The sequence below is a fragment of the Mustela nigripes genome, chromosome 3, assembly GCF_022355385.1.
Source record: "Mustela nigripes isolate SB6536 chromosome 3, MUSNIG.SB6536, whole genome shotgun sequence".
Taxonomy (NCBI): Eukaryota; Metazoa; Chordata; class Mammalia; order Carnivora; family Mustelidae; genus Mustela; species Mustela nigripes.
In genome coordinates, this window is record NC_081559.1 from 55,597,178 (window position 1) to 55,622,307 (window position 25,130).

Sequence of the window (25,130 nt, forward strand, 5' to 3'; positions counted from 1 at the left end):
TTGATACTGCATCTTATCTCAAAGATGCTTGGTATATAAATTATTTTCTCACTTTTTTTTTGGTAAGCTCACAACCTTTAAGAAGTGGTTATGGTCACTTCCCTCATGAGGAGCTTGAGGGTTAAAGAGGGTCACACAGTAAGTGGTCCAGAATAGCTTTGGTAGGGAGAAGAAGACCTTTCTTCTGAGGCTGAAGGGAAGGATGGGGGGGATGATTATAAGAGGCACGAATGGCTTTGACGTTATGGGGTGGTAACTGGGGAGTTACCGGTCAGTGTAGGGACTGTACTTGAGGGTTGGTGCCACAAATCCAAGTGTGATTAGTTAAAAAAGAGACAGGAAGTGACCCAAGAAATTCCCTTTGCCTTTTTCCACTTGATTATTCCATTATGGTGTGATAGTGAGGACTCTATGAAAACATCATGGGGAAGGAATCACTCTCCACTTGTCTAATGGATTCCCAGGAACTGTGAGGCCAATTATTCTCTCAACTCCAAATACAGCCATCATAAATTCTTTGGATATTGGAATTTATGAGATGTAAAGTGTTGCTAAGATGTGATGTCTTTATCTCCAGTTCGTATCCTAACGGTGGTTTTGGGTAAGGTATACCTATTATTGGTGAGTGTTTTAATATTAGCTACATGAATGAAAATACTTTCCATTTAGAGTGTCCCACTGGATTTTCATTTTGGAGTATGAATGTGTTCTAAGGAAATCTTATCTGACTGTTCAAATCTTAGTATTTGTTGATCGGCTGTGGATGTGGAAATGTATTTTAATTTCACAGTCCAGTGTATCAGTGTGAGTTTGTAGGCAACTCATCTCTCCCAAAGTGGCACTGTCACTCTTCACCCAGGGGTCCTTCTGCCAGAATGGAAAGTTCAGAAAGAGAAATCTGTACGTTAGGGAGGGGAAATTGTGGACGGCTTAACGTGGATTAAGGGATTCAAACTGAAGGAGGCTTCTGAAGGGAAGGTCACTGGAATGACATTTGAGAACAAAGAGAAAAATATGAAAAGACAGTTGGGAAGCTTTTGGACAAAATGAAATTGCGGTGACTTACTAGTTGCTAAACCTGAAATGAAGGATGTCTATTCACGCATCCTGAACCCAGGTAAAGTTGGGGAACTTTGGTGGCAACGAGTGCAGACTGAATGGTTAAGAGGACAAGTTGGCTGTGAGCTTGGAGGGGTGTCCTGTCAATTCAGACATTGAACCTGGGAATTGCCACAGCTCCCAGCTTGTCTGAAGGGGGGAGGTTTGGATGAGAAGTCAGCTGTCTTTGCATCAGTATATGTTTTGGGGGTGCCTGGGTGGCTCAGTGCATTAAGCCTCTGCTTTTGGTTCAGGTCATGGTCTCAGGGTCTTGGGATCAAGTCCCGCATCGGGCTCTCTGCTCAGCAGGGCGCCTGCTTCACCTTCTCTCCCTGCCTGCCTCTCTGCCTACTTGTGATCACTCTGTCGAATAAAAAAATAAAATCTGTAAAATATATATATGTATACATATTATATATATATATATATATATATATATATATATATATATGTTTTCATGAAAACCTTGGCAATTTGGGGTGTCTGTCTATGGACACAGTATGGAGGCAGCAGTGGCACCCTAGGGGGCACCCCATTCCCCAGGACCTGCGTGGGATGCAGGGTCTCAGAGTGAGCCCCGGGTGAGCGACAGGCTGTGCCCTCGTTTGTCGTCAGGGTAAATTCTGTGGCAGCCAAGCCCGTGCAGCTGTTCTGTGTGCTTCCACAGCAGCTGCCAACTGGGAGTCGTTTCTGGCGCTTTCCCTGGAATTTCAGGTTGAACCAGAAGCTAGACAGGCGCACATTCACAGTTGGGGAGCAGTATAGAGATTGTTTCGAAAGGAAACGGGGGTGTGGAGTAGAGAAACTGCGGAGTTCCGCCCCCTTCCCCACTTCTTCCCCTTGCCATCTGCATCCTGTTCTCCCGCTCTGGTCCGGCTGCCACCTGAGATAAAAGGGCCGTCCCGCCTGAGCCTTGGGGCGAGGGAGGGTGGGACTGCCTGTTCCGAAGTGGTTCAGCCCTTGGGTGTGCCTGGGTTTTGCTGATTTGGTTTGGTTCCTGCCTGCTTTTCCCAAATGCCCAAGTACCCTGGGAATCAAAATATGGTTGGAAATCTCTGGTGGGAAGGGATCCTTTGTAGAGTGGTCTTCTGGGTGTGGTTGACCTGCCCCAGGGTGCTCTCTTACCCCTTTTGGCTTGGGGCCATGGCCCCTTCCTGGCAGGAGTTTAACACAAATGATCCAGAAACATCCAGGCTCTCTTAACCCAGAACAATCAATCCCGTGGTTATTTTACCCTTGCAGTTTTCTGGAGCAGCTAAAAAAAAAAAACAAAAAACACCATCCAGGCTGGCAAACCACAATTCTTAATGCAAACATCAGGAGCTTTTGAGAGTAAGCAAGGGGCAGGATGCTTTTCCTTCCTTGAGGATACAGCCAGCCTGGTTTCCCTTGTAGCTGCTATCCTGGGAGCAATGACTGAGCAAAACTGGTATGTGAGTGAAGATAATACAAATGGTTCTCAGCTCTACTGGTTTTGATTTTATGGCTCCGTACAAAAGGCAGAGTTAGCACTGAACTTGGGTGGGGATACTGTAGCTCAAAGGTAACACTGCTGTTTTGTTCTTTCCTCATGTTATACTTCTAAGACTTATCTGTAGATTTCCACATCTAGGAAAAACGGATTCGTCAATGTATGGGTCTGTGTCTCTAGATGATTAATAAAAAAGAACAAAACATTAAGATGAATGAGTATATTACAAGTGACATATTGTTCTTAAGTTCTAACTTCTGTAAGCAGGGTTTGCTTTATACGTTATTTCATTCCTTGATGGATGCTGATTTAAAAATAGACGAGAAGTGTTAGAATGATGTGACCATCATTTCGTCAGCTGTAATTAAGTTCCCTTAGTCTTTTGGATACAAGGTTAACCTATAGCTCAACATTTAAACCCAACAATAGAACTCTTTTTAAAAAAGTGCAGAAAGCTAGATGACCAGCTTCTCAGGGGGAGGCCAGAGAAGGGAAAGGTGGCAAATGTGAGCTGTGACCTTCAGGTTAACCGTGTGTCCAGCATTACTGTGGAGTGTGCAGAGAACACAGCCTGATTTCTCTCCATCATCTCCTACGAACAGGAGAATGTGTCACTGGGCTTTGTCTCCTGGGACACATTTTGCTGGGATTTAAAACCTTTGTTTCAGAGTGGATTCCTGACGACTGACCCTCGAGTTGGGGTCCTGGCTTTGACTTTGATTGCTGTGGCTGTGGGGTAGGCACACCACGTTTCCACCAAAGTTAGTCCTGCCCCTGTTTTTGGTTAATGAGAGCTTGGATTTCAGTTTTACCCCAACATCTAAGTATCGTGGGACTCTGCCAGCATGCCACTTGGGTTTGACTTTATCTCTGCCTCCTGTGGGCACTGGCCACCCTGTCCTCTTAAAGAGTTAAGACGAAGGCCTCTTTCTGCCTCTGGCGTGGGAGGTGTGCCCATTTTTCACATGCCGTGGAAATAGGGATTGCTATCCTCTAATCACACTGTGTTCTGATTCAGGTCAAATATTTCACTCTTAGCCCTTGGAGTTTCTCTTTCACTGTTTTCTTAACCCGTCACAGCCTCTTAATTAGAATGTATTGCTAGAGGACAGGCAGCATTGTCAAACTTTGTGCATTTTATAAGAATACACAAAAGCACCCACAAACAGCTGTAACACTCCAGATGCAAACCTGAAATTCCCCAGAGGAGCATCTTCATTGTTTTCTTTCTTTGTTCCAGAAGCAAAGGCCGATAATGAACCGAGCTGTTCGCCAGCAGCTCAAGAACTGTTGACAAGGCTGGGATTTTTACTGGGAGAAGGGATCCCAAGTGCCACACACATAACCATTGAAGAAAACAATGAGACCATGGTAATGCCTGAGGAAGACACTGCAGATCCTACCGGCTCAGAGGATGCGTGAAGGAGGGCATAACCCTCTTCTCCCCCTCCCTGCGTCAGGGGAGGCCTGGTTCAGTCAAAAGAGTCTGGGCTGTTGTGTATCGAAATTTACTTCAACAGTTCGTGATTTCTGCAGTAGGGGGGGGGTGAGGCAGAAGGGTGCAGAACTGAAGAAAATATCCACGTTAATCTTTGAGTCACCCCCCAGAGAAGAGTAGCTAAATGAACTGAAGTGGCTGAAAGACTCCCATCGTCACAATAACTACTCTTATCTTTATAACATGGTTCTTCTCATCTGGCTGCTTTGGGATATGCTTTCCTGTGCATTTTTTTTTTTTAAAGGCTGAGATTTTGGAGGGTCGGTGGGATGAGGAAAGATTTGTAGGAGGTGAGGCAGAGACAAAATAAGATAAGATCAAATGAGTCGTGCATGGAGGAGCCTTCTGCATCCTAGGGAGCCAACAGCCTGTCCCTTCAGAGTGGAGATGTGTAAGGTTTGCACAGCGGTGAGGGACCAGAGCTCCCGCCCCCCCCGCCCCCCCCGGGAGGATCTCTGCGAGGGTGTCACGCACTGTTTGAGATGGCAGTGGCCACCAGCCTCCTGGCCCTGCTTGCAGAGCCCATAAATCTTTGAGAATTGAATCATGCTGCAGTGCTCATGAAACATGACAAAAACAGAGTTCCCAGGTTTTCCGTACAGAGGTCAAAGAACGCATTTGTCTTCTGCAGACTTTAAATGAAAGGAAGTCTGCCCGTTTGCTATTTCTATTTTATAAATGTGCATTCCCACTAAATTATGTCTGAGACTGCCCTTTTAATAATAATGATTTTTAAAAAAAATCACTGGGGAAGGGGACAAAACAAAGAGATTTCTTTTTTAAAATCTGAGAGGCCACATATATATATATTAAGCCCCCTCAGTTGGAAAAACGGTTTTCCCGTTCCTGTTTGCATTGTTACTGCTTTAGTGTCAGAAAGAGAAGCCTGTGTGGAAGCGTCGTGTGTGAAGCCATGCTAACCCTCCTTCCGTTCGCCTTGCAGCGCACAGCTCTGAGCCAAGGCATCAGTCCTTGCTCCACACTAACCAGCAGCACCGCCTCTCCCAGCACCGATAGCCCCTGCTCAACCTTGAATAGCTGTGTCAGCAAGACGGCAGCCAACAAAAGTCCCTGTGAGACCGTTAGCAGCCCTAGTTCCACCCTGGAAAGCAAGGACAGTGGAATTATAGGTAAGAAGCACACGGCTCGGTAACGGAATGGCTCCGTGCCCGTCAGCCAGAGCGTCCACCGGGCGTGACTGCAGAGGACTGTAGCCTGCTCCGTGAAGGTCGCTTGGCCAGGGCCCAGCCCTGCTCTTTGCAGCCCGTGCCGGCTCCGTGGACGGCCGAGAAGATGAAGCCTCCTCACCTTTTACGTTCCTTGGTGTTGGTTTTTATAATTCTGGGCTCATTTGGTTAAAAAATTTCCTGATCGCATCAGACCTGTGAAGTTACAAAATCTTACCTCCTCGTCAGTTAATTCCATTTGCTGGATGTCTCGTCCCCCCGGGACACAGAACTGGGCAATACGTTCCCTGTGTTTTGAGGCGTCTTCCCAGCCCAATCTCAAGGTCATTCATTTCCGCACTTAGTTCCAGGTATTTTCTCTTTAGTTTCTTTTCATGGGATCTGACCACTCTTTTTGAGGCTAGAATTTTCTCAGGATGTCCACCTGGGACCCCCGCACTCCCACACCCACACCAGTGGGTTTCCTTGCCCTGAACTGTGGATGAGGAGACACAGATTCTAGTCCCAACCCTTAGGGTGCTTAGCTAGGTCAACACTTGCATAACATTGGAGTTCTTTGCACACTTTGTTCCCTTTCCTTCTCTGTTAAAGTAAGGATTCTGATTGGTTTAGTAGTTTCTGGTCTCAGGTACACGTTAGAATCAACCAGGGGAAAGAGCCCTTACCTTTCACATCCTTTCCCAGGAAGAGTGCCTTTACATTTCTGCAGGTGGGGCTGTGCACCTGTGTGTCTCAGGTGTCCGGCACGGTGCCTTTCAGGTAACAGGTGTGCTGGACTACTGGATGGGTTGCCTGGGCCCTCCTCTGCTCCTGGATTGTGCTGCTGTTCAACATCGGTGCTCTACTGCACATACAGCTCCTGCCCTTTTTCTGACATACGTGTGTGTCTTTGAGGGACAGTGTACATTCTAGTGTGGACTGAACCCCAGTTACTTCCACATAAGTATGTAATCAAAGGGAATGACATTTGAGCTCCTTATTTTCTTCTGTCACCTGCTATTTCAAGTGTAATTTGCAAAACCAAGTTGCAGGTTCGTGAACTTCATATTTTGGAGATTGCCCCAGAAGATCTGTGAGGTCGCTGGGGCTGGGTGGTGGGCTCTGTGACGTAGACGTCACTGTAGCTATCTCAGGGGCCCTTTGCACAGGGACGGCTGCCTCTGCCCTTAGTTTCCACTCCGGTAGGTTTTTGTTTCATTCGGTTTGGATCGTTTTAATGAGATGCAATCCCATACCATAGTATTCACCCATTTAAACCACTGAATGGTTTTTGGTCTGTTCAGAGTTGTACAGCCATCACCACAATCTGATTTCAGAAACTTTCACCCCAGAAAGAACCCTGTAGCCTTTAGAAGTCACTCCGTTCGCCCTGCATCCCCAGCCTTGCTCATCGAGTAGTCTACCATCTGCCTCCGTAGATATTAGCTGCCTCTGGACATTGCATTAAAGTGGTGGCTTGAGGTTTCTGTAGCATTTGTAAAGTGTTTCACGTATTCTTCTGATTTCCTGTTCCCACTTCACTCTGCTTCCTCACCTGCCTTTTAGTCCAACTCATTTTTCCCCAAGTTACCTTCTGCCCTCACGCCCTCTCTGAGCTGTCCGCCACTGTCAGGCCTGTGGTGGTCTGCGATGGCCAAGCATCTCCCCTTACAGCATTCTTCACTCTCCTGAAATGTCCTGTCCTCACTATAGTTTATCTTCTTTCGAGAAGTTCAGTGCTACACGGTTTTTTGGGCCGCCTTTTCTCTTCTCATTATATGATCTGGCATTGGCATTGTATGTCTCTGATTATAACCAAGCCAGTTTCTTACTGTGACAGAGACTTTTTCAGTGACCAAAGAGGACCCTTATCCCTTCATTCTCTCCTCTCTCTCTCTCATTGAGATACAGTGCTGTAATTTTAAAAGTATTCTAAGGGGCACCTGGGTGGCTCAGTGGGTAAAGCCTCTGCCTTCAGCTCAGATCATGATCTCAGGGTCCTGGGATTGAGTCCCACATCAGGCTCTGTGCTCATCAGGGAGCCTGCTCCCCCCTCCCCCCGCCACTGCCTTCCTCTCTGCCTACTTGTGGTCTCTCTGTCAAATGAATAAAATCTTTAAAAAAAGAAAAAGTATTCTAAAAAGGGGAAGTTACCAGTTTGGTTTTCTGTCTTGTCAAGTTCGAGCTGCAGGAACACCAAGGCTCTGAATGAGAACTCGACTGAATACGTCCCTTCTGGTCCCAGAGTGCTTAGTCCCCCTATTACATGCTCTCCATAGCTCCTCAATGTTTTCCTTCAATTTACTTGATCATGTTTTATTATTTTTGTCTCCATATGTAGGGGAAAGAGGGAGTTCTCATTCATATTATTCTGGCTATCTGGGCTCCTAGCATGGTTTGAGAATGAGAAATTAAGGAAAAGAGAATTGTTGCCACGGTCACATTGCATGGGAGGAGGGAAAGTCTAGTTGGTTTCTAAAGAAGCTGTACGAGATTCCCGTTCCAAGTTGGCATTGTCACGTCTGTTAATGGCACCTGTATTGTAAGCTGTGTCTTCTCATTAAAGTTAAATGACACGTTTCATGTCATTGAGGCTGTCCTTCATTCCTTGGCTTAAGTCAGACATGTTCCCTTAACGTAGCTTCACATAAAAACGGTGACAGTTGAGACAAAGTGGGGGTCGTGAGGAAGTGAAGTCCCTCCAACTTTGGGGATGGTGCTTCTCACTGCTTAGCTGGCCTCCTGCCGGGAGTAAGGACTGTAGGTGGCTGAGCAGGAAGCTCAGTGCTGGTGACAATGTTCCTCTGTTCGCTCTCCTTCCGTGACCTGTAGAACTAGAACCTGTTGCCAAGGGACACATGGGAGGTGTGGTGGGGAAGAGAAGGGGAAAAAGCAAGTATTTCCTCTCCAGGCAGAGGGTAGTCACAGCTCCTTGAAGAGGTGGGAGTGGGAGGGCCTGAGGAGGGAGAGCGTGTCCTCCTGAATCAGTGTGGGGTCCGAAGGTTTCATGGTCTTGTCATGGAGCGGGGATCTGTGACTCAGTTGTGATTCTGTGATCACTGGAGCTGGGGTGTGTGCTTTTTTCCACCTGAGGAACAGGACTGTTTTTATAAGGTGTAGCCCGGGAACGGCAGCCTTTAGGCATCTTAAATGCTTAACACAATAAAATATTCAAGAATACGGTGATCTTAGTGGACAAAGATGAAGGTGAAGATACCTTGGCTTCCTGCTTTGGAAGGCCTGGCAGCTGCTTGTGATAAGCTGGTTACCGTATTCTAAATTCTTCAGGCTCTGGAGAGAGGGGGAAGAAGTTTCCATTGAATTTTCCATTTCTGGTTGTTTCAGGTGTGTCCACCCCGAGAGCTTAGGTCGGAGCAGCAGAGGTATTGGGAGGTGGGGGCTGGTGACAGGTGCACACAGTTGGCACGGTGTGATGAGCTTCGGGGTTGCAGATGCCCACACGGGGCTCAGAGCTGCGTGTACAGTATTGGGACCATTTATTTAGGGCACTTAGGGGAAATTTCAAATAGTGTTAACCCAGCCTTAGAAATTCCTAGCCCTCTTCTTAGTATGTAAGCGGATTTCCATCATGGTGATTATATTTAATCTACATATTTTTGCCCAACAGATGCTACTTAGGGAAAGCATTCCCATGTGGTCAGACAGCCTTCTTGGGGCCGCCATGGGCTGCCCTTTCTGTGTTCTGTTTCTGTTGGTTTTGATGTACTGGGGGTGAGGAGGATTTTCTTTTTTAGGAATGGCTTAGTGGGAGAAAGGGTAAAACCATGCACATTAGAAGAGTTTGTCGGACCCCTTCCCGTCTCTTTGTGCAGAGGTCAGAGCTTTGAAGAACCTCTGTGCCCTCTTTTCCAACTTTACTGTGTTTTGCATAGGGAAGTCTCGCTTCATGTGATTTGAGGAGGTCCGAGTTCTTAAATGTTCTTCAGGCTGTAATCTGTCATGTACAAGTACTGTCTCAGCTGGAGGAGTGTAACTGAATTCCCTACAAATATGTGTATGTATATTTGGAAGCAAATATGTATATTTTTGAAAGCAAAAATTCCTACTCTTGACATACTAGAATCATTAGCATTACCTAGAAATTAATGTCTGACTTTTTAAATTTGCAGTGTAAAGAACTTTTAAACCCAATCAGCATAAAGTAGCTTTTTATTAACTTGCTCTAAAAAAAAAACTTTGTAAAGAAGTGGCTTCTTAGGGACACCTGGGTGGCTCAGTGGGTTAAGCCTCTGCCTTTGCTTGGGTCATGATCTCAAGGTCCTGGGATCAAGCCCCACATCAGGCTCTGTGCTCGGCAGGGAGCTTGCTCCCCCCCACCCCACCTCCCCGCTTTCCTCTCTGCCTACAAAAATAAAGTGGTTTCTACAGGTGTTTGCTCCATGCCTGAGAATACATCTTTTTCCTCAGTGACACTCCTTTGAATAAACTTGCTTCCAACTGCTAACAAACGGAAATTGTAAACTGTATTAATATCATCTTAGACAAAAAATAAAGTAGGTGTACTCACTAGAATGTGTATGAAAGCCAATCTGAGTATTTATGTATTTTAAAGATTTATTTATTTATTTAGAGACTGAGGGTATGTGAGTGGTGGGAGGAGCAGAGGGCCAGGGAGGGCGAGAGTCCTCAAACAGCTTCCCCGCTGGGCACGGGGCCTGATGTGGGGCTTGATCCCGGGACCCCAATATTATGACCTGAGCCAGAACTAAGAGTTGGCTGCCTAACCAACTGAACCACCCAGGTGATTTTTTCCAAAACATCTGATTTTTTCCAAAAACATCACTGAAAGCAATAGGTTTTAACAAGCACCTTTTGATTTAAAGGTACTGTTTCGTTTTTGTTTGTGTCCATATCATGATCGATATTGTGTGTGTTTCTGTGTTTTTTTAAAAAATGGATTATTGCTCTATTTAGGAAGAAAGGGAACGGATACTGGATGAGGAGAAACAAAACCCAGGCTTCCTATCAAGACTTTAAAAAAAAAAAAATCATTTGTATGTATTAATAATAGGTGTGCCCAGGGGAAGGACTTACAGGTAGCAATCTGGCTGAGTAAGAGACCATTAAAAGTTAGTTATCTGTCCCTTCCAGGTCCTTCTCTACTATTTGCTTCTACCTGCCGACATTTATCATCTCCAAATTACTTTTGTAGAATCCCAGATCTGTTTCTCTTTGAGAGTTGAAGTTGGGACAGCCCCTGGGAGGAGGAGGTGCCCACATCTCCCCACACTGGGCTTGCCTCCCACTTAGAGCAGGTGTGTTGTTCACCTGCTTGGCTTCCCAGCACCTGAGCCACCACATTCCACCAGGCCAGAAAGCTCTCAGGAGCTCAGAATATGAAAAGGGTAAAGAACCAAGGCTCCTCCTGCCGCCTTTCCCGTTTCTCTGGTGGGGAGGTGGGTGTGGCTTGCATTTGCTCTTTATCCCTTTGAAGCTGGAAGGCAGGTGTAAACTTAGGCAGGGGAATACCTTCCCAGAAACATTTCTCCTGCAGAAGTGGCTTGCAGGAAGTACTGGATACTTGATTGTGTCCTGCTGGTGCTTACTAGAGTTTGATACTGTTTGTTTTTCTGGCCAGTCTTAAGATATTAAAACAAAGTTTATCCTGTGCTGACTTTTATCTTGTGGCTTGACCAGACTCCCTCCTGGGCTTGTAAAATGAAAGTGATTCTGGAGGTAGCTAGAGACCTTTTGTTCCTTCTGTTTCCTGGACTTTGTGTCCCAAGGGAGATGATCAGATGCGGAGAGAGGCCTACAAAGAGGAATTAATTGTATTTTATTTTCATTTTTAACTTGTTGTGAATCCTGCCCTTTTGATTTCATGTTAATCCTGCTTTGTTGCCACCTGTATTGCCCTGCTTGCTACTAAATTGAAATGCTTTGAAATTGATTTGGTAATAACTATTTAGCGTGTTTCAGATCTGTGTTAATATTCATTTTGCTACATTGCCTGTAATTTAAAAAATCATCCTTAATTATAGAAGCTTTTCTTTTTTTTTAATCATCTCGGGTGAAGGAGGAAAATTTGCCTTTACATATATAATTCGGTGATATACTTAACGTGGGAAAGAAATCTGTAGCGATGATTCGAGGCAACAGAATGCCTACTGTACTTGTATTCCTTCACACTGGGGTTGGATTCTTCAGGCAGCTGTTCTGGCAGTGTAGCAAGCATTTATTGGCACCTACTGTGTACCAGGAGCAAGTCTATTCGTACTGGTACAGTAAAGCTCAGGTACAATATCTGTTTCAAAACTTGTCCACCTGAGGAACCAAAGAGTGGGCATCTGCCCTTGGAGACCTGGGCAAGTTGTCAGTTATTGAAAAGGGTTTAAAACATGGCAGTGATTGACACCTCTTGATGGAAGATGTAGGCTGTAGGTGCATAATAATACCAACCACTGGTAGTGCCTTGTGCTCTTTTCTGGAAGAGCCCAGAACTCTGCGGAGTCGTTGGACAGTGTCTGAAGCTCCAGTGTCTACGCCTTCGGTGTATAGGTCAGACGCGGCTTTACGGAAACACGGTGTTGGGTGTTATTGCTAGGAAACTTCACATTGTACAGATCCACAGGCTTTTCTCTGGAGGCTCTTACCTGTTATATCAGACTCTGTGTGGGCAGTGTGGCCGCCCCTCCAGTTCCCTGTCCCTGCTGACCCTCAAGGGGTTCCCAAAGTCCAAGACACCGACAGGTGCTGCTGTGCGCCATGGCTTGGGTCCCTGGCCTCACTGCATGTCCTAGCAGAGCGGGGCTTGCGCAATGCCGGGAGCACTGAGGCGGAGATGTGCTACTGAGATCTGTCTACTGCAAGCCCAAGCCCGGCGCCCCTGGGCAAGGCCAGAAGGAGAGCCAGGCTCTGCGGTGCTTGACACAGGCCAACTGTGGTCCCCCAGAAGCTGTGGGAGGAGAAGCCAGAAAGTCCCCTGGAGCCAGAGGTAACTCGGGCCACTTTCCCTGGAGTCCTCTCCTGGCGGGGCTGGGGGAGGTAAAAGCTGTCCCTCCAGGTCAGCCGCCTTTCTTCCCTGTGTGGTTCGTTAGCGTGCAGGGGCCGAGGAGGGAGAAGCCCAGACTGGCCTTTCTGTCTGAAGGTTTCAGGCAGGTTGTTCTCATATCTGCCATCCTTCCTTTCCTTCGTCCGTTGGGGAAATCCAAAATACATCACAGCAGCTGGAACCACATGTAAGATGTGAGGGCGAGCAAGGGAAGAACTGAATCCTGGCAGGCCAGAAAGGCCAGGGGGTCGGGCACGATGCTGCCCTGACTTTTCTCTTGGTTCTTCACCCCATCTGCTTTAGACTCTTGTTTCTCCTTCCAAAGTTGTTAGTGACCTTCATTCTGTCAGGTCAAAGGCATACGGTATCAGCAGTAGCTGGATTTTCTTTTCTCATTCCCTTCTTGCATTTCTCCCAGCAACCATTACATCCTTTTCTTGTTTGATCTTTAATTCATTGGTCCAGGGTTTTAACTTCTAAATGCTGTGTCAACCATGAAACTGAATATAGAAGTTAAAAAATGTTTGTTTTTTCAGTGCTACTTTATTTTCATTGTATGGGAGAAAAACATTCTTGGGTACTCGTGAGATAGGAGGCACTTTACCTACCTGCCCTTGTGTCTGATTTTCTCCACAACCCAGGGAAGGACGAAGGACTCTCTTCATAGAGCCCTGGCTTTGAAAATGGAGAATGCAAGGCCATCTGTGGAGTGCCCGAAGAAAATGGCAGTTTCTGGGTTTTTAAGAAAAGTCTCTTCAAAATTCTGGGTGTGTGTGTGTACTGTAAATTAGGGTACTGCAGGTACATATCTTGTAAATGCATGTATTGGGGTGCCTGCTCCACGTTTTCTGGTAGTATGGTATGCTCAAAACTGTGCAGAGCCCTGGGGTGTGGCTTCAGGCCTCACGGAGCTTCCCGCGTTGGGGGCTGGTCCGAGTATTCAGGAGCTGAGATCAGAGCCCCCAGTAGGAAGCATGAATATATTTATGGTAGCCACTGCTATTATTTCCTAAGGCTACTTTATACGTACTCCCGTCCTCTCCCTCCCCGCTCCCCAGTTGAAATGCTTACAAATAGACATTTAGTAAAAGAAGATCCCCCCGCCCCCAACAAAGGTATGACTTGGGGAAAGGAAGTAAGAGCAAAAGAGCAAGTGAACGAAGGTGGGAGGTGAGGGGGATGGGGAGAAGGAGGTACAGGTTTCCAGTTCAGGAATGAATAAGTCGTGGAGATGAAAGACACAGCCATGGGAATACAAGTCTGTGGGCTTGTAGTGGCGTTGTACGGAGGCTGGTTATACTTGTGAGTGGGGCATAGTGTATAGACTTGCCGAATCACTATGTTGTGTACCTGAAACTAAGGTAACATTTGTTTATACTCCAGTAAAAAAAAAAAAATACAAGAGAAAAGGTGTAGCGTGGGGGGTGCCCTGGGTGGCTCAGTCATTAAGCGTCTGCCTTCCGCTCAGGTCATGATCCCAGGGTCCTGGGATGGAGTCCTGCATCGGGCTCCCCCCTCAGTGGGGAGCCTGCTCCTCTCCCACTGCCCCTGCCTGTGTTCCTCTCTTGCTGTGTCTCTCTCTGTCAAATGAAAAAAAAAAGAAGAAGAAGAAGAAAAAAGAAAAGATGAAGCTGGGAATGAGTTTTATTAGACTTTTTCATCTTGCTTATCAGTGGGTAGGAAGTTTTACAATTCCTAGTAGCCAGTGTGAAGAGAAACTCAGGGGCGCCTGGGTGGCTCAGTCAGTTAAGCATCTGCCCTCCGCTCAAGTCATGACCCCAGTGTCCTGGGATGGAGCCCTATGTCGGTCGGGCTCCCTGCTCTGTGGAGAGTCTGTTTCTCCCGCTGCCAATCTTTCCCCCACCCTCAGCTTGTGCTCTTTCTCTTGCTCACTCTCTCTCAAATAAATAAATAAAATCTTAAAAAAAGAAAGAAAGAAAGAAAGAAACTCAAATACATAAGTTGATGTTTGTCAGGTGAAGAAAAAAAGGTACGCGTTCCCAGTATTCAGTGTGGAGAGACTTACCCTTGGTGGATCCTCAGCGGGGAGAAGCCAAAGTTTGAACCCAAGCTCTTTGCATTTTTTACCTCGTAACTTTTCTCCACCTCAAAGGCGGGTGAATTCTGCTCTACTTACATGTATCCATTTGATGTCAAAACCCTTCATTCCTAAACAATTCTGGACTAACACTGTGCTCATTTTAATTTTCTTCTTCGTGTTCCTTTAAACCCACAACTTGGTTTAGATCCTGCCAAACTACTTATTGGGCCCTGAACTTACACTGATTTTTTAAAAAAATTCTATTTTAAGTATACATTCAGCATGTGAAAGAGCCTTCAGTGGGCAAAGAAGTGGGCAAAGCAGGGAAGGAGAAGGAATGCAGTTTTATTGCAGTACTTTATATAGCAAAACATGTAATGACGGAGGGTCTGGCTGTCTCTCCCACCTCCTAGTCAACCGGAAGCTTCGTCTGGGCTGCGGTGCACTCATGACTGGCTTCTCTCTACCAGCCCCTGCCTGGGGACTGCTGTTCTTAACAAGGCAGCCTTCATGAACTGCAACATACTTTGTAGTCACGGACGCTTAGAGAACTTTGGCTTGTTGAGAGCTATGCAGGGCAAAGGGGGTTTTAATATAGTGCGTGGGCAGGCAAAAGGGCTGGTGTTAGACCTACCAGTAAGTTGTGTGTGTGTGTGTGTGTGTGTGTGTGTGTGTGTGTGTGTGTGTGTTAGAGAGAGAGAGAGAGAGAGAGAGAGAGAGAGACAGGGAAGCAAGATAGAAGGGGGGAGAGAGGAGTTTCTCCCAAGTCTGTTCTGTATCTCTAAAGTGGGCTGATGGTTCTCAGCCTGTTTGCCTCTTCTCCAGGACTGTGGTGATCATGTATGTGTCCTGCTATGTGTTGGACATGCTTTGGAAGCTGTGTAGCCCTGTGCACCCGTAAGTCTGGTTAAACGTGCCATTTACAACAGAGGAAGAGAGTACGCTGTCCTTCCTTAAAAGGAGTTTTCAAATGATACAGAGCGTCGGAAGTAGCACATGTAAATCAATGAGCAGGACCAGACTTAAAGTAATACTAAACTGTGGGAAGCAAAGCCTAACCTCATAGCTCAATAAAACTTGAGATATGACAAATCACTCATTTAACCGAACGCTGTGTGTTGGGAGAGTGGTTGAACTGCCATCTGAATGGTGGTGGCCAGTCTTCAATGACAAAAGCTGCCATCGGTACTGATGTATGGAATAAAATGTTAGGATGTTTCAGTTGTTACAGACCTTGAAAGATGACTGGAGTCTCCAGAAAATGTCAAATGTCACGTCGGTTTTTGAGGTTTGTTTTGTTTTTCTGAAGCCATCATTTTGAAGACGTTGCCATAGTTGTGCACGTGTGTGTTAACTTGGAGGTGACAGGTTAACCTGATGAGGAGCTGGAATTTGGTAGCCAGGAAGAAAAATCGGGATTTTTGAATAGTCTGTCCTTTGTTTCGGGAACCAGCTTCCCTTTCTTGGCTACTGTGGAGCTGCCCTATGCAGTGTGTTTCTTGGGTCATACGGGAAATGTGTCAGGTCTTCATCGGCCCCCTTGAGTCTGCATTAGGGCTTAATGGTGCCTGAACTCAGAGGAAAGTACGCTGTGGGCTCCCAGCCGTGTGGGCTGCCTCTGGCACCGGATGGCAGGGCAGAACATCGTGGAGTGGGGCAATCTTAGCAGGAAGGCCTGCGGCTTTGGAGCTCGCCTACCTGCACAGTGCAATGTGTGTCTTTGTTGAACATCACAAGGCATCTGTGAGAGTCTCCTATTTAGGAACCCATTATAAACTTCTCCTCCTTTTGAAACAGCAACCCTTTCTTGGACTTGCCTTCCCTCCTGTTTCTGTAGCTGGGTGACCACCCCACCCTTCCCACCCAACTGTCCTCCTCAGTACCTGGGCATGTGTGGTGGGAGCAGGACCTTCAGCTCGTCCCTGCGGTCTGGGACTCCTGACCAGGCTGTCCCCGTTCCGGAACGCTGCTTCTTCTGCTGCAACTGCAGCAGGCAGTCGGGAAGTCCCAGTTCCTGTTCCCACTGCCTGAGGTCTGACCTAGGGTTCTGGTTCTTGGGGCTGGGTCCCTGCAGTACATGGCACTGAGGGAAAGTGAATGCGGAGAAACATCACTTAGATTTTCTGTGTGTTTTTTCCCTTAACAGTATGTGCCCCCAGAAAAAACGGCCACAAAAGAAAACCAAACAGATCATCTTCACTCTGACGCTTTTCCTGTAACTTAGATGTTGGCGTAGCCCGGGAACCTAACTAATTATGTCTGTGGGAGAAGCATTCTGAGTCCCCAACACCGGACTTATAAGAAAAGCTCACAGTCACAGTCACAACTTATTAAGGAGGTTACCCTCAATCATTATTAATAAGCAATGATCTCATTAATAAATTAGACTATTACTGTGAAGCATTAGCATCGTCCCTGACGTGTAGGAACCTTAAGTAGACGTCAGTGGCTGCTGTCACCATCACCGCCAGCATGTTCAGGGTGGAAAGAGTCATTCTTGCTATACTTATGCTCATAGGAGTGGTCCACTGAAAAAAACCACACAAGACACTGATTCCAGAGAGATGGAGAAGTTAGTTTTAATACTGTTGATAGGACACTTGGAAATGCTGGGAGTAATGGCAGACGCCAGTGATGGGCGCATCCCAGATCCACTCAGCTTTTGGCTGGAGACAGAATATCGAGTCCTGAATACATAACAATGAGATTAATTAAGTGTAGTGTCTCTGACCACGGTTGGAAGCGAAGTGTGTTCATTTGCTTATTTATTGACTAAGGAGACGTTTATTGAGCGCTTAGTATGTTCCAGGTGCTGTGCTGCTCAGAAAAGGGAGCTGTTGGCTAGAGGGAGAGAGTCTGAGGCTTTAGCACGCAGGAGGGATTTTTGAAGAGGGAGACAAGCAGTGGATAAGGAGTCCGGACAGGAGCCGCAGGAGGAACTGTGACAGAAGTTCTGCAGTCACAGGGAGGAGATGGTTTTGTCTTTACTGCTAAACCTTTAAAGAGCATCGTACAAACAAACAAAACAAAACTCAGACCCTTTGATTCTGGAGAACAGGCTGTTGGAGCTGACTCACCAGCCTGCTGCTAGTGTGTCATCAGGTCACGTTGATGAAGTTGCTTAATCCAGGTGGCCGAGTCCTCCATACACTCTGGCCACATCCCATTGGCTGTCTCTGTTAAGGGTCTGGGCTGTGGTGATCCCAGCAGGGAGCACCAAGGGATCAGAGGACACGGCCCTTGTTCTCAAGGACACAAGTCAGTGTTGGGTCCATGGTAACCCGGGCTTGCAAGGGGCTCAGGTGTTTAAGTTGGAAGTGGCTGTCTGTAGAAGCCACGCAGGATGGGTACTGCTGTTTTCTTGCTTCATGCTCCTCTTATGCCAAGACGGCTTTCCATACTGGTTTCCTTTCTTAGAGGCTGTTATAATTCTGCAGTCCAGCATCCCTTGCCGTGCTTGTTTTGTGTGTCCTGGGAGGTCTTCCACTCTGTGCTGTTAAAGGAATAAAGTCACTCTCTCTGGTTGATCGTGAACAGCTGTTATAAAGTTTAAATCTAAGGATCAAATTCTCTGCTTGACTTTATAATTTTTGTTTTTATGTTTTTGTTTTTATAGATGTTCTCCTCTTTTCTGCATTAGCCATTGTTATCACCTCGCCCCCCTAATTTGGGAAAAGATATTTATAGGTTCAGAGGAATTTAATGAGATATGAATTTTGTGAGCATTTTATCTTTGTTAAAAAGACAGATACATCATCTCTAAATTACATGGATTTACTGTTAACTCTCAGATACTTTTAGACAGCTTTTTCATTATCTTACCAGCTTTTTTCCCCTCCCCTGTAGAATGCCTTAGTTTATTTTCCTTGATAAGCAACATTCCTCTAATTTACCAAAATACACTGTTTGAAACATACTTGGATAAAAATCTGCATGGACCAGAAAAGTTTCCATTGATCACGGGGAGGGCAGGGTGCTTATGTTAACTCTGAACAGCCCCAGCTCAGCCTGGCCTCCTTCAAAGTATTTTGGTCTCTCATTTCAGCCACCATTACAAGTTCATCCGAAAATGATGACCGGAGTGGCTCCAGTTTGGAATGGAGTAAGGACGGAAGCCTAAGGTTAGGGGTACAGAAAGGAGTCCTTCATGATCGCAGGGCAGATAATTGCTCCCCAGTGGCAGAAGAGGAGCCCCCTGGGTCAGCGGAGAGCGTGCTGCCTGACACTGAAGCTTCAGTTGGAGATGGTCCGGTCCCTTATTCTCAGAGCTCCAACTCGCTAGTAATGCCACGGCCCAACTCAGTTGCAGGTAAGGCCATGCCTCTCTCCAGGAGGGTTTTCTCTCTGGGTCCGAGGTGCCCCATGTTCACTGTCTCTACTTGGGGATCGCATCCGGACACAGGCCAGCTTTGTGATCGTGGATTGGGCACTTACCTCGTCTAGGCCTCAGTTTACCCATCTGTGACAATGATAAGACTGTCCTTCATGGTCTGTAAGTGATCCTTTCACCCTGGAATTCTGTAAAACTAATATTTAGAATCTTCTGTTCTTTTGTGTACGAAAGAAGAAAGTGCCAAAAACTTTGTCCTTGTTTTTGATATTTTAAGCTTGAGTAAATTCATAACTTTCTATTACATCTTGGTAAACACGAATCCTTATTTAGAATTAGTTTGTTAATATCAGCTCCAGGAATTTCTGATCCAGCTTTCAAACTTACTTTTCTATAATTGAGGCGCATCCTAGAGAGGGGTCTGCGCTCTGTATCATTCAGTTACAAGGGAGCTCACAGCTTAAAACCTACGCGGTGCAAGTGAGGCTTCTCGATCGAGGGCATGCAGGCAGGCGAGGCAGGTGTCCCTCAGCAAGATGGGGCAGCTGGAGTGAGACAAGGACCCAAAAAGGGGCGACTGTTCCTGGTTGATAGTGAGTGGTCACCAAGCGGGGAGAGCAGGGGGGTGGGCGAAGGAAAGAACCCTGGTTCGAAGTTGTGCTGACTGCTTTTATGGTCCCGAGTTTCTGAACTCCGTGCTCCTGGGCTGAGTTTAGAAGATGACCTTGTTTCAGTCCTTCTTTTTCTCCAACCGAGCACTTAAAACTTCTCCTCTACTAACACAAAGACCTAGGTTCTTTCTCCCTACATCAAAGAGTTTTTTTTTTTTTTATACTGCTTCTTGGGGAGATGGCAGGTCAGTCTGGTTGTTGTAGGGCATTTTTTTTTTTCCAGTAGAACTCTGAAGCAGCTGATACATAAATGGCCCTAATGGAAAAGTCCGAGAGGCAGCTCTAATTCACTTTCAAAGGATGTAAATGGCCTTGTTCCAGAAGAGGGATTTGGCATGTCTGCCGGAGAGACGTTCTGGGGAGCGTTCTGCATATTCAGTGATGGCTCTTCCAAAAGCTTTTATGCCCTCCCACCTCTTCCCCACTCCCAACTGTACAGCATGACACACCCAAGGCGTTTTATACCGCGACTACCTCATTAGGATGAGCGGTTCGTGTGTATGATCCCAGAACTTGATAGTTTTATTGACTTCAACAAAATAGAAAACTTGTATTCAATTTAGCCAAGCTGTTTTAAAATTAGTAAACACATTGCTAGTGTTGAAAGCCCCCCATTTGGGGTGATGTTTCTGCCTGATGTTCTTTCATGTGGCCTGTCCTGTGCGGCAAAAATGGGTAGCAGCTGAGCCTTTCCAGGACAATGCAGTGATTATAGAGCAGGGCTTTCAGATTTCTGCTGTGCTCATTCATTAGGGTCTATGTGCGCACTGGAGCTAGACCTCCTGTGGAATGGGAGGGTTTTACCTCCAGGTTTGAGCTGTGTCTGCCTGGCCTAATGGGTTGGCTCACTTCTTCTGTGTTGCAAGTTTTATCAGCTAAAAGCTTATTTTGGAAACAAGCAAATTCCTTACCTCATGGTATCTGTTAACAAGCTAGGAGTCTGGGAGAGCCTTCACTGCCGATCTTCCTTCCCCCTCAAGCCAAACCTCAGTTCAGAAGTCATGGCAAGATTTTTCCACGTGTCACTGAAAAGAGTAAAAGATTCAGGTTGTGTAGACTGTGTGTAGCACTTTTTCTAGTGATTAGAAGGCCAGCTGCTTCAGAGGGGGCAGTAGGCAACCCTCAGTGTTGGAAGGATTAAAATAATATGTCCAAGACCATTATTGCAATCCCTTGGAAGTATTTGCATGTGAAGATCCACATAAACACAAATAAATTGGCATTTGGGGAACATCAAACGATTAAATTGGGCTAATGAGAGCAGAGTAAGGACTGGCAGGTGAGGAATGGGGATGCCAAGCCTCTGTTCACAGCTGCCCTGGGGGTTCTGGCCTCCCCTGGGGGGTGAGAGTATGGAAACAGGTTCCTGAGGTTACCAGCCTTTGCTGTCAGTGAGCCTGTTACCAAGAACTGTGGTTATCTCTTCACTGTTGTGTCTAGTACAGTAAAATTCTTATGTCAGAGACTATCAAAATAAGTTGGCTGGGTTTGGAGATTCACTGTAAAAAGACTTTCTTTGTAAAGGTATTTGTTGGAGTGGAATTGGTTTCAAATGCTACATTCAGATTATTACTTTATACCACATCAAATGTGCGGCATGGACACCTCATTCCTTTGTTAGAAAACAGAAGAGAAGGCTTTAAAGTGATATCTTAGATAATCTAGAAGTTGGGTGATTAAGTTCTGTTGTTTTTGACTAACTTCTTTTTTCTTTTGAAATGCTTCCTAAGTGGATCATAGACACAGTATTTAGTTTTCCAAGAAACCAACAAACAGAATGACCAGCCAGTTTTCATGAAATTGCCTAGACTTTGTGGCATTTACCTTTAATATGTTAGGACATGGTGTTTCAACAGGTGTTTCTTTTTGCTCAGTTTAGGGATGTTTCCTTCTGCTTTTCTCTCCACTCTACCCACTCCCTAAAAAACTCTCTCCTCCTTAGCATCCGGAAATGTCTTTCTCACTCAGATGTTAGATGCAGTGTGTGTATGTCTGTGTGTGTGTGCGCGCGCGCACACGCGCGCAGTGAGTGTGTAAATTACCTGTAGGTTTACTAGCAGCAGGCTTATTGCAGCGTAAAATTATTGCTTTTTTTTTCCTTGACCCTGAGTCCAGCTGAGACTTTGAAAACATTTGTTATTAAATATCGGAAGTGAGTCTCCCTGTCTGAGAACCTACTGTGCGCATGTGTGGGAAGGCACCCTGTGGTCCTGGTAGCCTGCTCTGCCGGGGGAGCACACCAGGGGCCTAGCAGGTGGCTGGAGCTCCGCTGTCCCAACTTGTCTCTCTCAGTGGCTTTGACAACAGCTTAGGAAGCAGAGGCGACTGGCAGCTCCTGGCTGGCAGCACCCCCTCGGAGCTACTCCATTTCACTGCATCTTAATCATGCTTGAAACAGAGAATCAGGAAGGCTGTGGAGTGGGTGAGGCCACTCTGTTGCATACTTGGGAGCCAGAGATATAGTGACTGGAAATTTCAAAACAGGGCTGTTTGCAGCCTCACCATCTCCTGTATCTGGGTCCAGCTGGGGCCCCATCGCGATCCTCTCTTTGCAAAAAGCCTTTATAGAGTCTCGTGTTCTTAATCGTTCCAGTTGTCACGAAATTATGAACTGAATGTTGTGTTCTGAGGGGTCAGGAGAAGAAGGAAAACAGGAAACCCTTGGGAGGCTCCAGGTGCCCAGGGCTGAAGTGGCCGGTCAGATAGTTGAGGCTGTGCCGGCTCCGTACTGCACTTGGCTTATAGGTTACAGCGGTGGATGCTCCTTCTTCCTCAGCCGCCGGCATGCAGGCACGTGCATGGTAAGATGTGTTGAGGAGAGGGGCATTTGCAGAGGCCTGGGTCAGAGTCCCAGGTCTCAGGCAGCAGCCCAGAAATATATGTTCCGGGCGGTTTAAGTGTCGGGAGCCAGGGTGAGGGTCCCGGTGGCCCACCGGGGAGTTTCACACACCTAGTTGTAAAGGACCCAGAGAGAAGCTAGAGGCTGCTTTTGGATTCCCAGAAATTGGGTCCATTTAGAAGTCCTGCCTAAGGAATTAGCTGAATCTTTCTCATAGGAGAGATTTGTGTGGGGGTATTGACATAAGTGTAAATAAACTGTGGCTATGCACCAGAAGGATACCGGAACAATAAGTGTACACTGTTGTGAAGTCAAGGCATCAGATGCCTCTCCTGGGACCGGGCGTGTGGTGGATTGCCATCTGGGGAATGCGGCAAGGGGGGGACATGCCACCACAGAGCCAGAGCTTGGAGCCATGCAGGTCTTGTTGAATGAAGGAGTCAAGGTGGGGCGTGGGGGTTGTTAACAGTGAGGAGGAAAAGGATGAAAGCCGGGGGTGGGGGATAGGGAGGACCCAGACTGAGCAGGTGGTGCTGGCCAGGGGCTGGATGCTCTGAGCCAGAAGGTTTTCAGCAGAGAGATGGCCCAACTTGACTTCTTTCCCTCGAAACCTGGTCCCAATGATTGCACAAGTCCCTGGAAGCCTTCGCCCTTGGAAGTCAACTCCTGCTCCCCACTTATTTACCCTCAGATGATGCCTGTGCTTATGTCCCAGAAGAGAACTGTTATGTCTTGGGTCAGCGGTACATTATGTTGGGCCACTTAACCCACAAGCAAATTAGGTTAATTTTATTGAGAATTCTCTCATTGTGGCCTGGGTTGTATATACAAATAAGAGGAGGTTTTCTTCTTCTTCTTTTTTTTTTCTTTTTGGGCAAAAACATGTATCATGTATTTATTGTTAAGATTTGGTAAGAATTAGCAACACTATTTTGTATTGATTGTTTTTATAATCCAACTGGTATGTATGCTCAAGCAGATTTTAATGCATTATAATGGGTACCTGTGTGCCCTGAGTCTTACTGATTTGATCACTGGTAAATACTACTTCTTTTTAGAATTTAAATAAGTACATACCTGTAGTATAGTATATCATTTATACATAAAAATCTAAAGTTTGGGAATATGTTTATTTCCGATGAAATCCACATGACTCCTTTCCAGCCGGGAGCTGACGTTTCGTGTTCGAGCTCTGTGGGATGGAACTGCAGACTCTGCTCATTTAATTAATAAGGTTGGAATTCCAGCCACCCTGGAAGGCTCTCCGGAGCTGCCGAGAAGTCCGAGAAGTCTCTAGCACCCAGCTGTGTGTTTGTTGTAGTACTGCAGCCTCACTGAGTGATGCGTGAGGGTCAGGTTCCTTCGTAAACATTTTTGGTGAAGTCTGTCTCTTCCCAGGAATGATGGAGAATTCCGGCAATCTTAGCAACACAATGTTGAGAATGAGAAACACTTGGTGTTTACCGTTTTTCAGTTAACCTCACTGCCAGAAAAAACAAGCTGGCGTAGGCAAACAAAACCGAAATTACCTTGAAGTCATTTTTGTTGAAAGCCTGAACACAGTTGCTTAGTGTTAAGTGATTTATGATTGATAGTAGTTTGGGTATGATATTAAAATCAACTCTGAAAAAACTAAACTGGAGTTTACTATTTCAGCGACAAGCTCCACCAAGTTGGAAGATCTGAGTTATTTAGACGGGCAGAGAAATGCCCCTCTTCGAACGTCCATTAGATTGCCGTGGCACAATACATCCGGAGGTAGGGCACAGGAAGTTCAAGGTACTTACCTTTGTTTCTGCTGGGACAGTGGATATCGTGAATGGGGTCACCCAACACTGAGGATCTGTGATGACCAGCATTTAAGTCAGCTCAGTTAGAAACATGACATGTACTGCTGAAAGTGGGTCTGTCAGTGCTGGGAGGCCCTCTTTGACAGTTTGGGGCTTCTTCCTTAAAAATGTGTGACCAATTCATTTCTGCAGTTGAAAAATAATTCTGCAATATGTTATTTTGAAGTGAGGGGTAATTTAACACGCCCTGGATAACACTCGCTTGTCACCAACAGAAAATCAGCTTTGTTTCAGGTCCGTGAGCCATCGGCCACCTCCTGTAATTCACAGCCGGGTGGTCCGCAGCCTCACCGAGGGGGCCTCTCGTCGTCGCGGCCTGATGAGAGCTGGGGCCCTGTCTCCAGGCAGATGCCTTTCCCTTCGCCTCCTACCGTAGTGGAAGAGACCGGTCTTAGATACTGTTTCACACAAACTGATGAGACCTGGTTTGGCCGCCTGCATCGCTTTCTCTAATCCTCTGCACGTCTGTCCTGAGTCGTGAGGACAGAACTATCTGGTCATTTTTTTAGGACCCTTTGTAAAACCCACAGGGGATTATAAATGAGATATGACAGAAGTATTAATAGAACCAGATTGAAGACACTTACAGATCCCTGGTGGCATACAATTAAAGGCTGTATAGTACTACGTTTAACATACAAGCAATGCTAACTTGAGCTTTTAAGTGTATAAATGATGGCATTCTTCTAAAATAATTATCTCTTTTTCCCCCCCAAGCACGATTTGCTCCCTACAAGCCACAGGACATTTTGTTGAAACCCCTGTTGTTTGAAGTACCAAGCATAACAACAGACTCTGTGTTTGTGGGAAGGGATTGGCTCTTTCACCAGATAGAAGAAAACTTGAGGAACACAGAACTGACAGAAAATAGAGGCGCCGTGGTTGTTGGAAATGTGGGCTTTGGGAAGACAGCCATCATTTCTAAGCTGGTGGCACTTAGCTGCCACGGAAGCCGCATGAGGCAGATTGCTTCCAGCAGCCCCGGTTCACCGCCTAAAAGTATGTGCGTGTTTAATGCGGTTAGTAGGTGATGGGGTGTAAGGCAGAGGTGGGGCGTGGCTTGGATAGGCATCTCTTCTCTGTTCTCCCCACGTCCTTCCAGCTGCGGGTCCGATCTGCCGGCACACGTGGGAGAACCGTTTGAACACCCCCTC

At 46.4% G+C, this 25,130-nt stretch overlaps 1 protein-coding gene across 6 annotated transcripts in view; it reads left to right on the forward strand.

Moving 5' to 3' along the window:
• TANC1 (tetratricopeptide repeat, ankyrin repeat and coiled-coil containing 1) overlaps positions 1-25,130 on the forward strand; it is a 227,620-nt gene that overhangs the window by 148,599 nt on the left and 53,891 nt on the right. For 3 of the 6 annotated variants that reach the window (XM_059394028.1, XM_059394029.1, XM_059394030.1), the window contains exons 5-9: positions 3,810-3,940; positions 5,011-5,197; positions 18,332-18,595; positions 23,783-23,905; positions 24,694-24,975. In XM_059394028.1, the coding sequence (XP_059250011.1) occupies positions 3,810-3,940; positions 5,011-5,197; positions 18,332-18,595; positions 23,783-23,905; positions 24,694-24,975 (987 nt within the window). The remainder of the gene's footprint in view (positions 1-3,809; positions 3,941-5,010; positions 5,198-18,331; positions 18,596-23,782; positions 23,906-24,693; positions 24,976-25,130) is intronic. The other 3 variants (XM_059394032.1, XM_059394031.1, XM_059394033.1) reach the window with 3 other exon arrangements.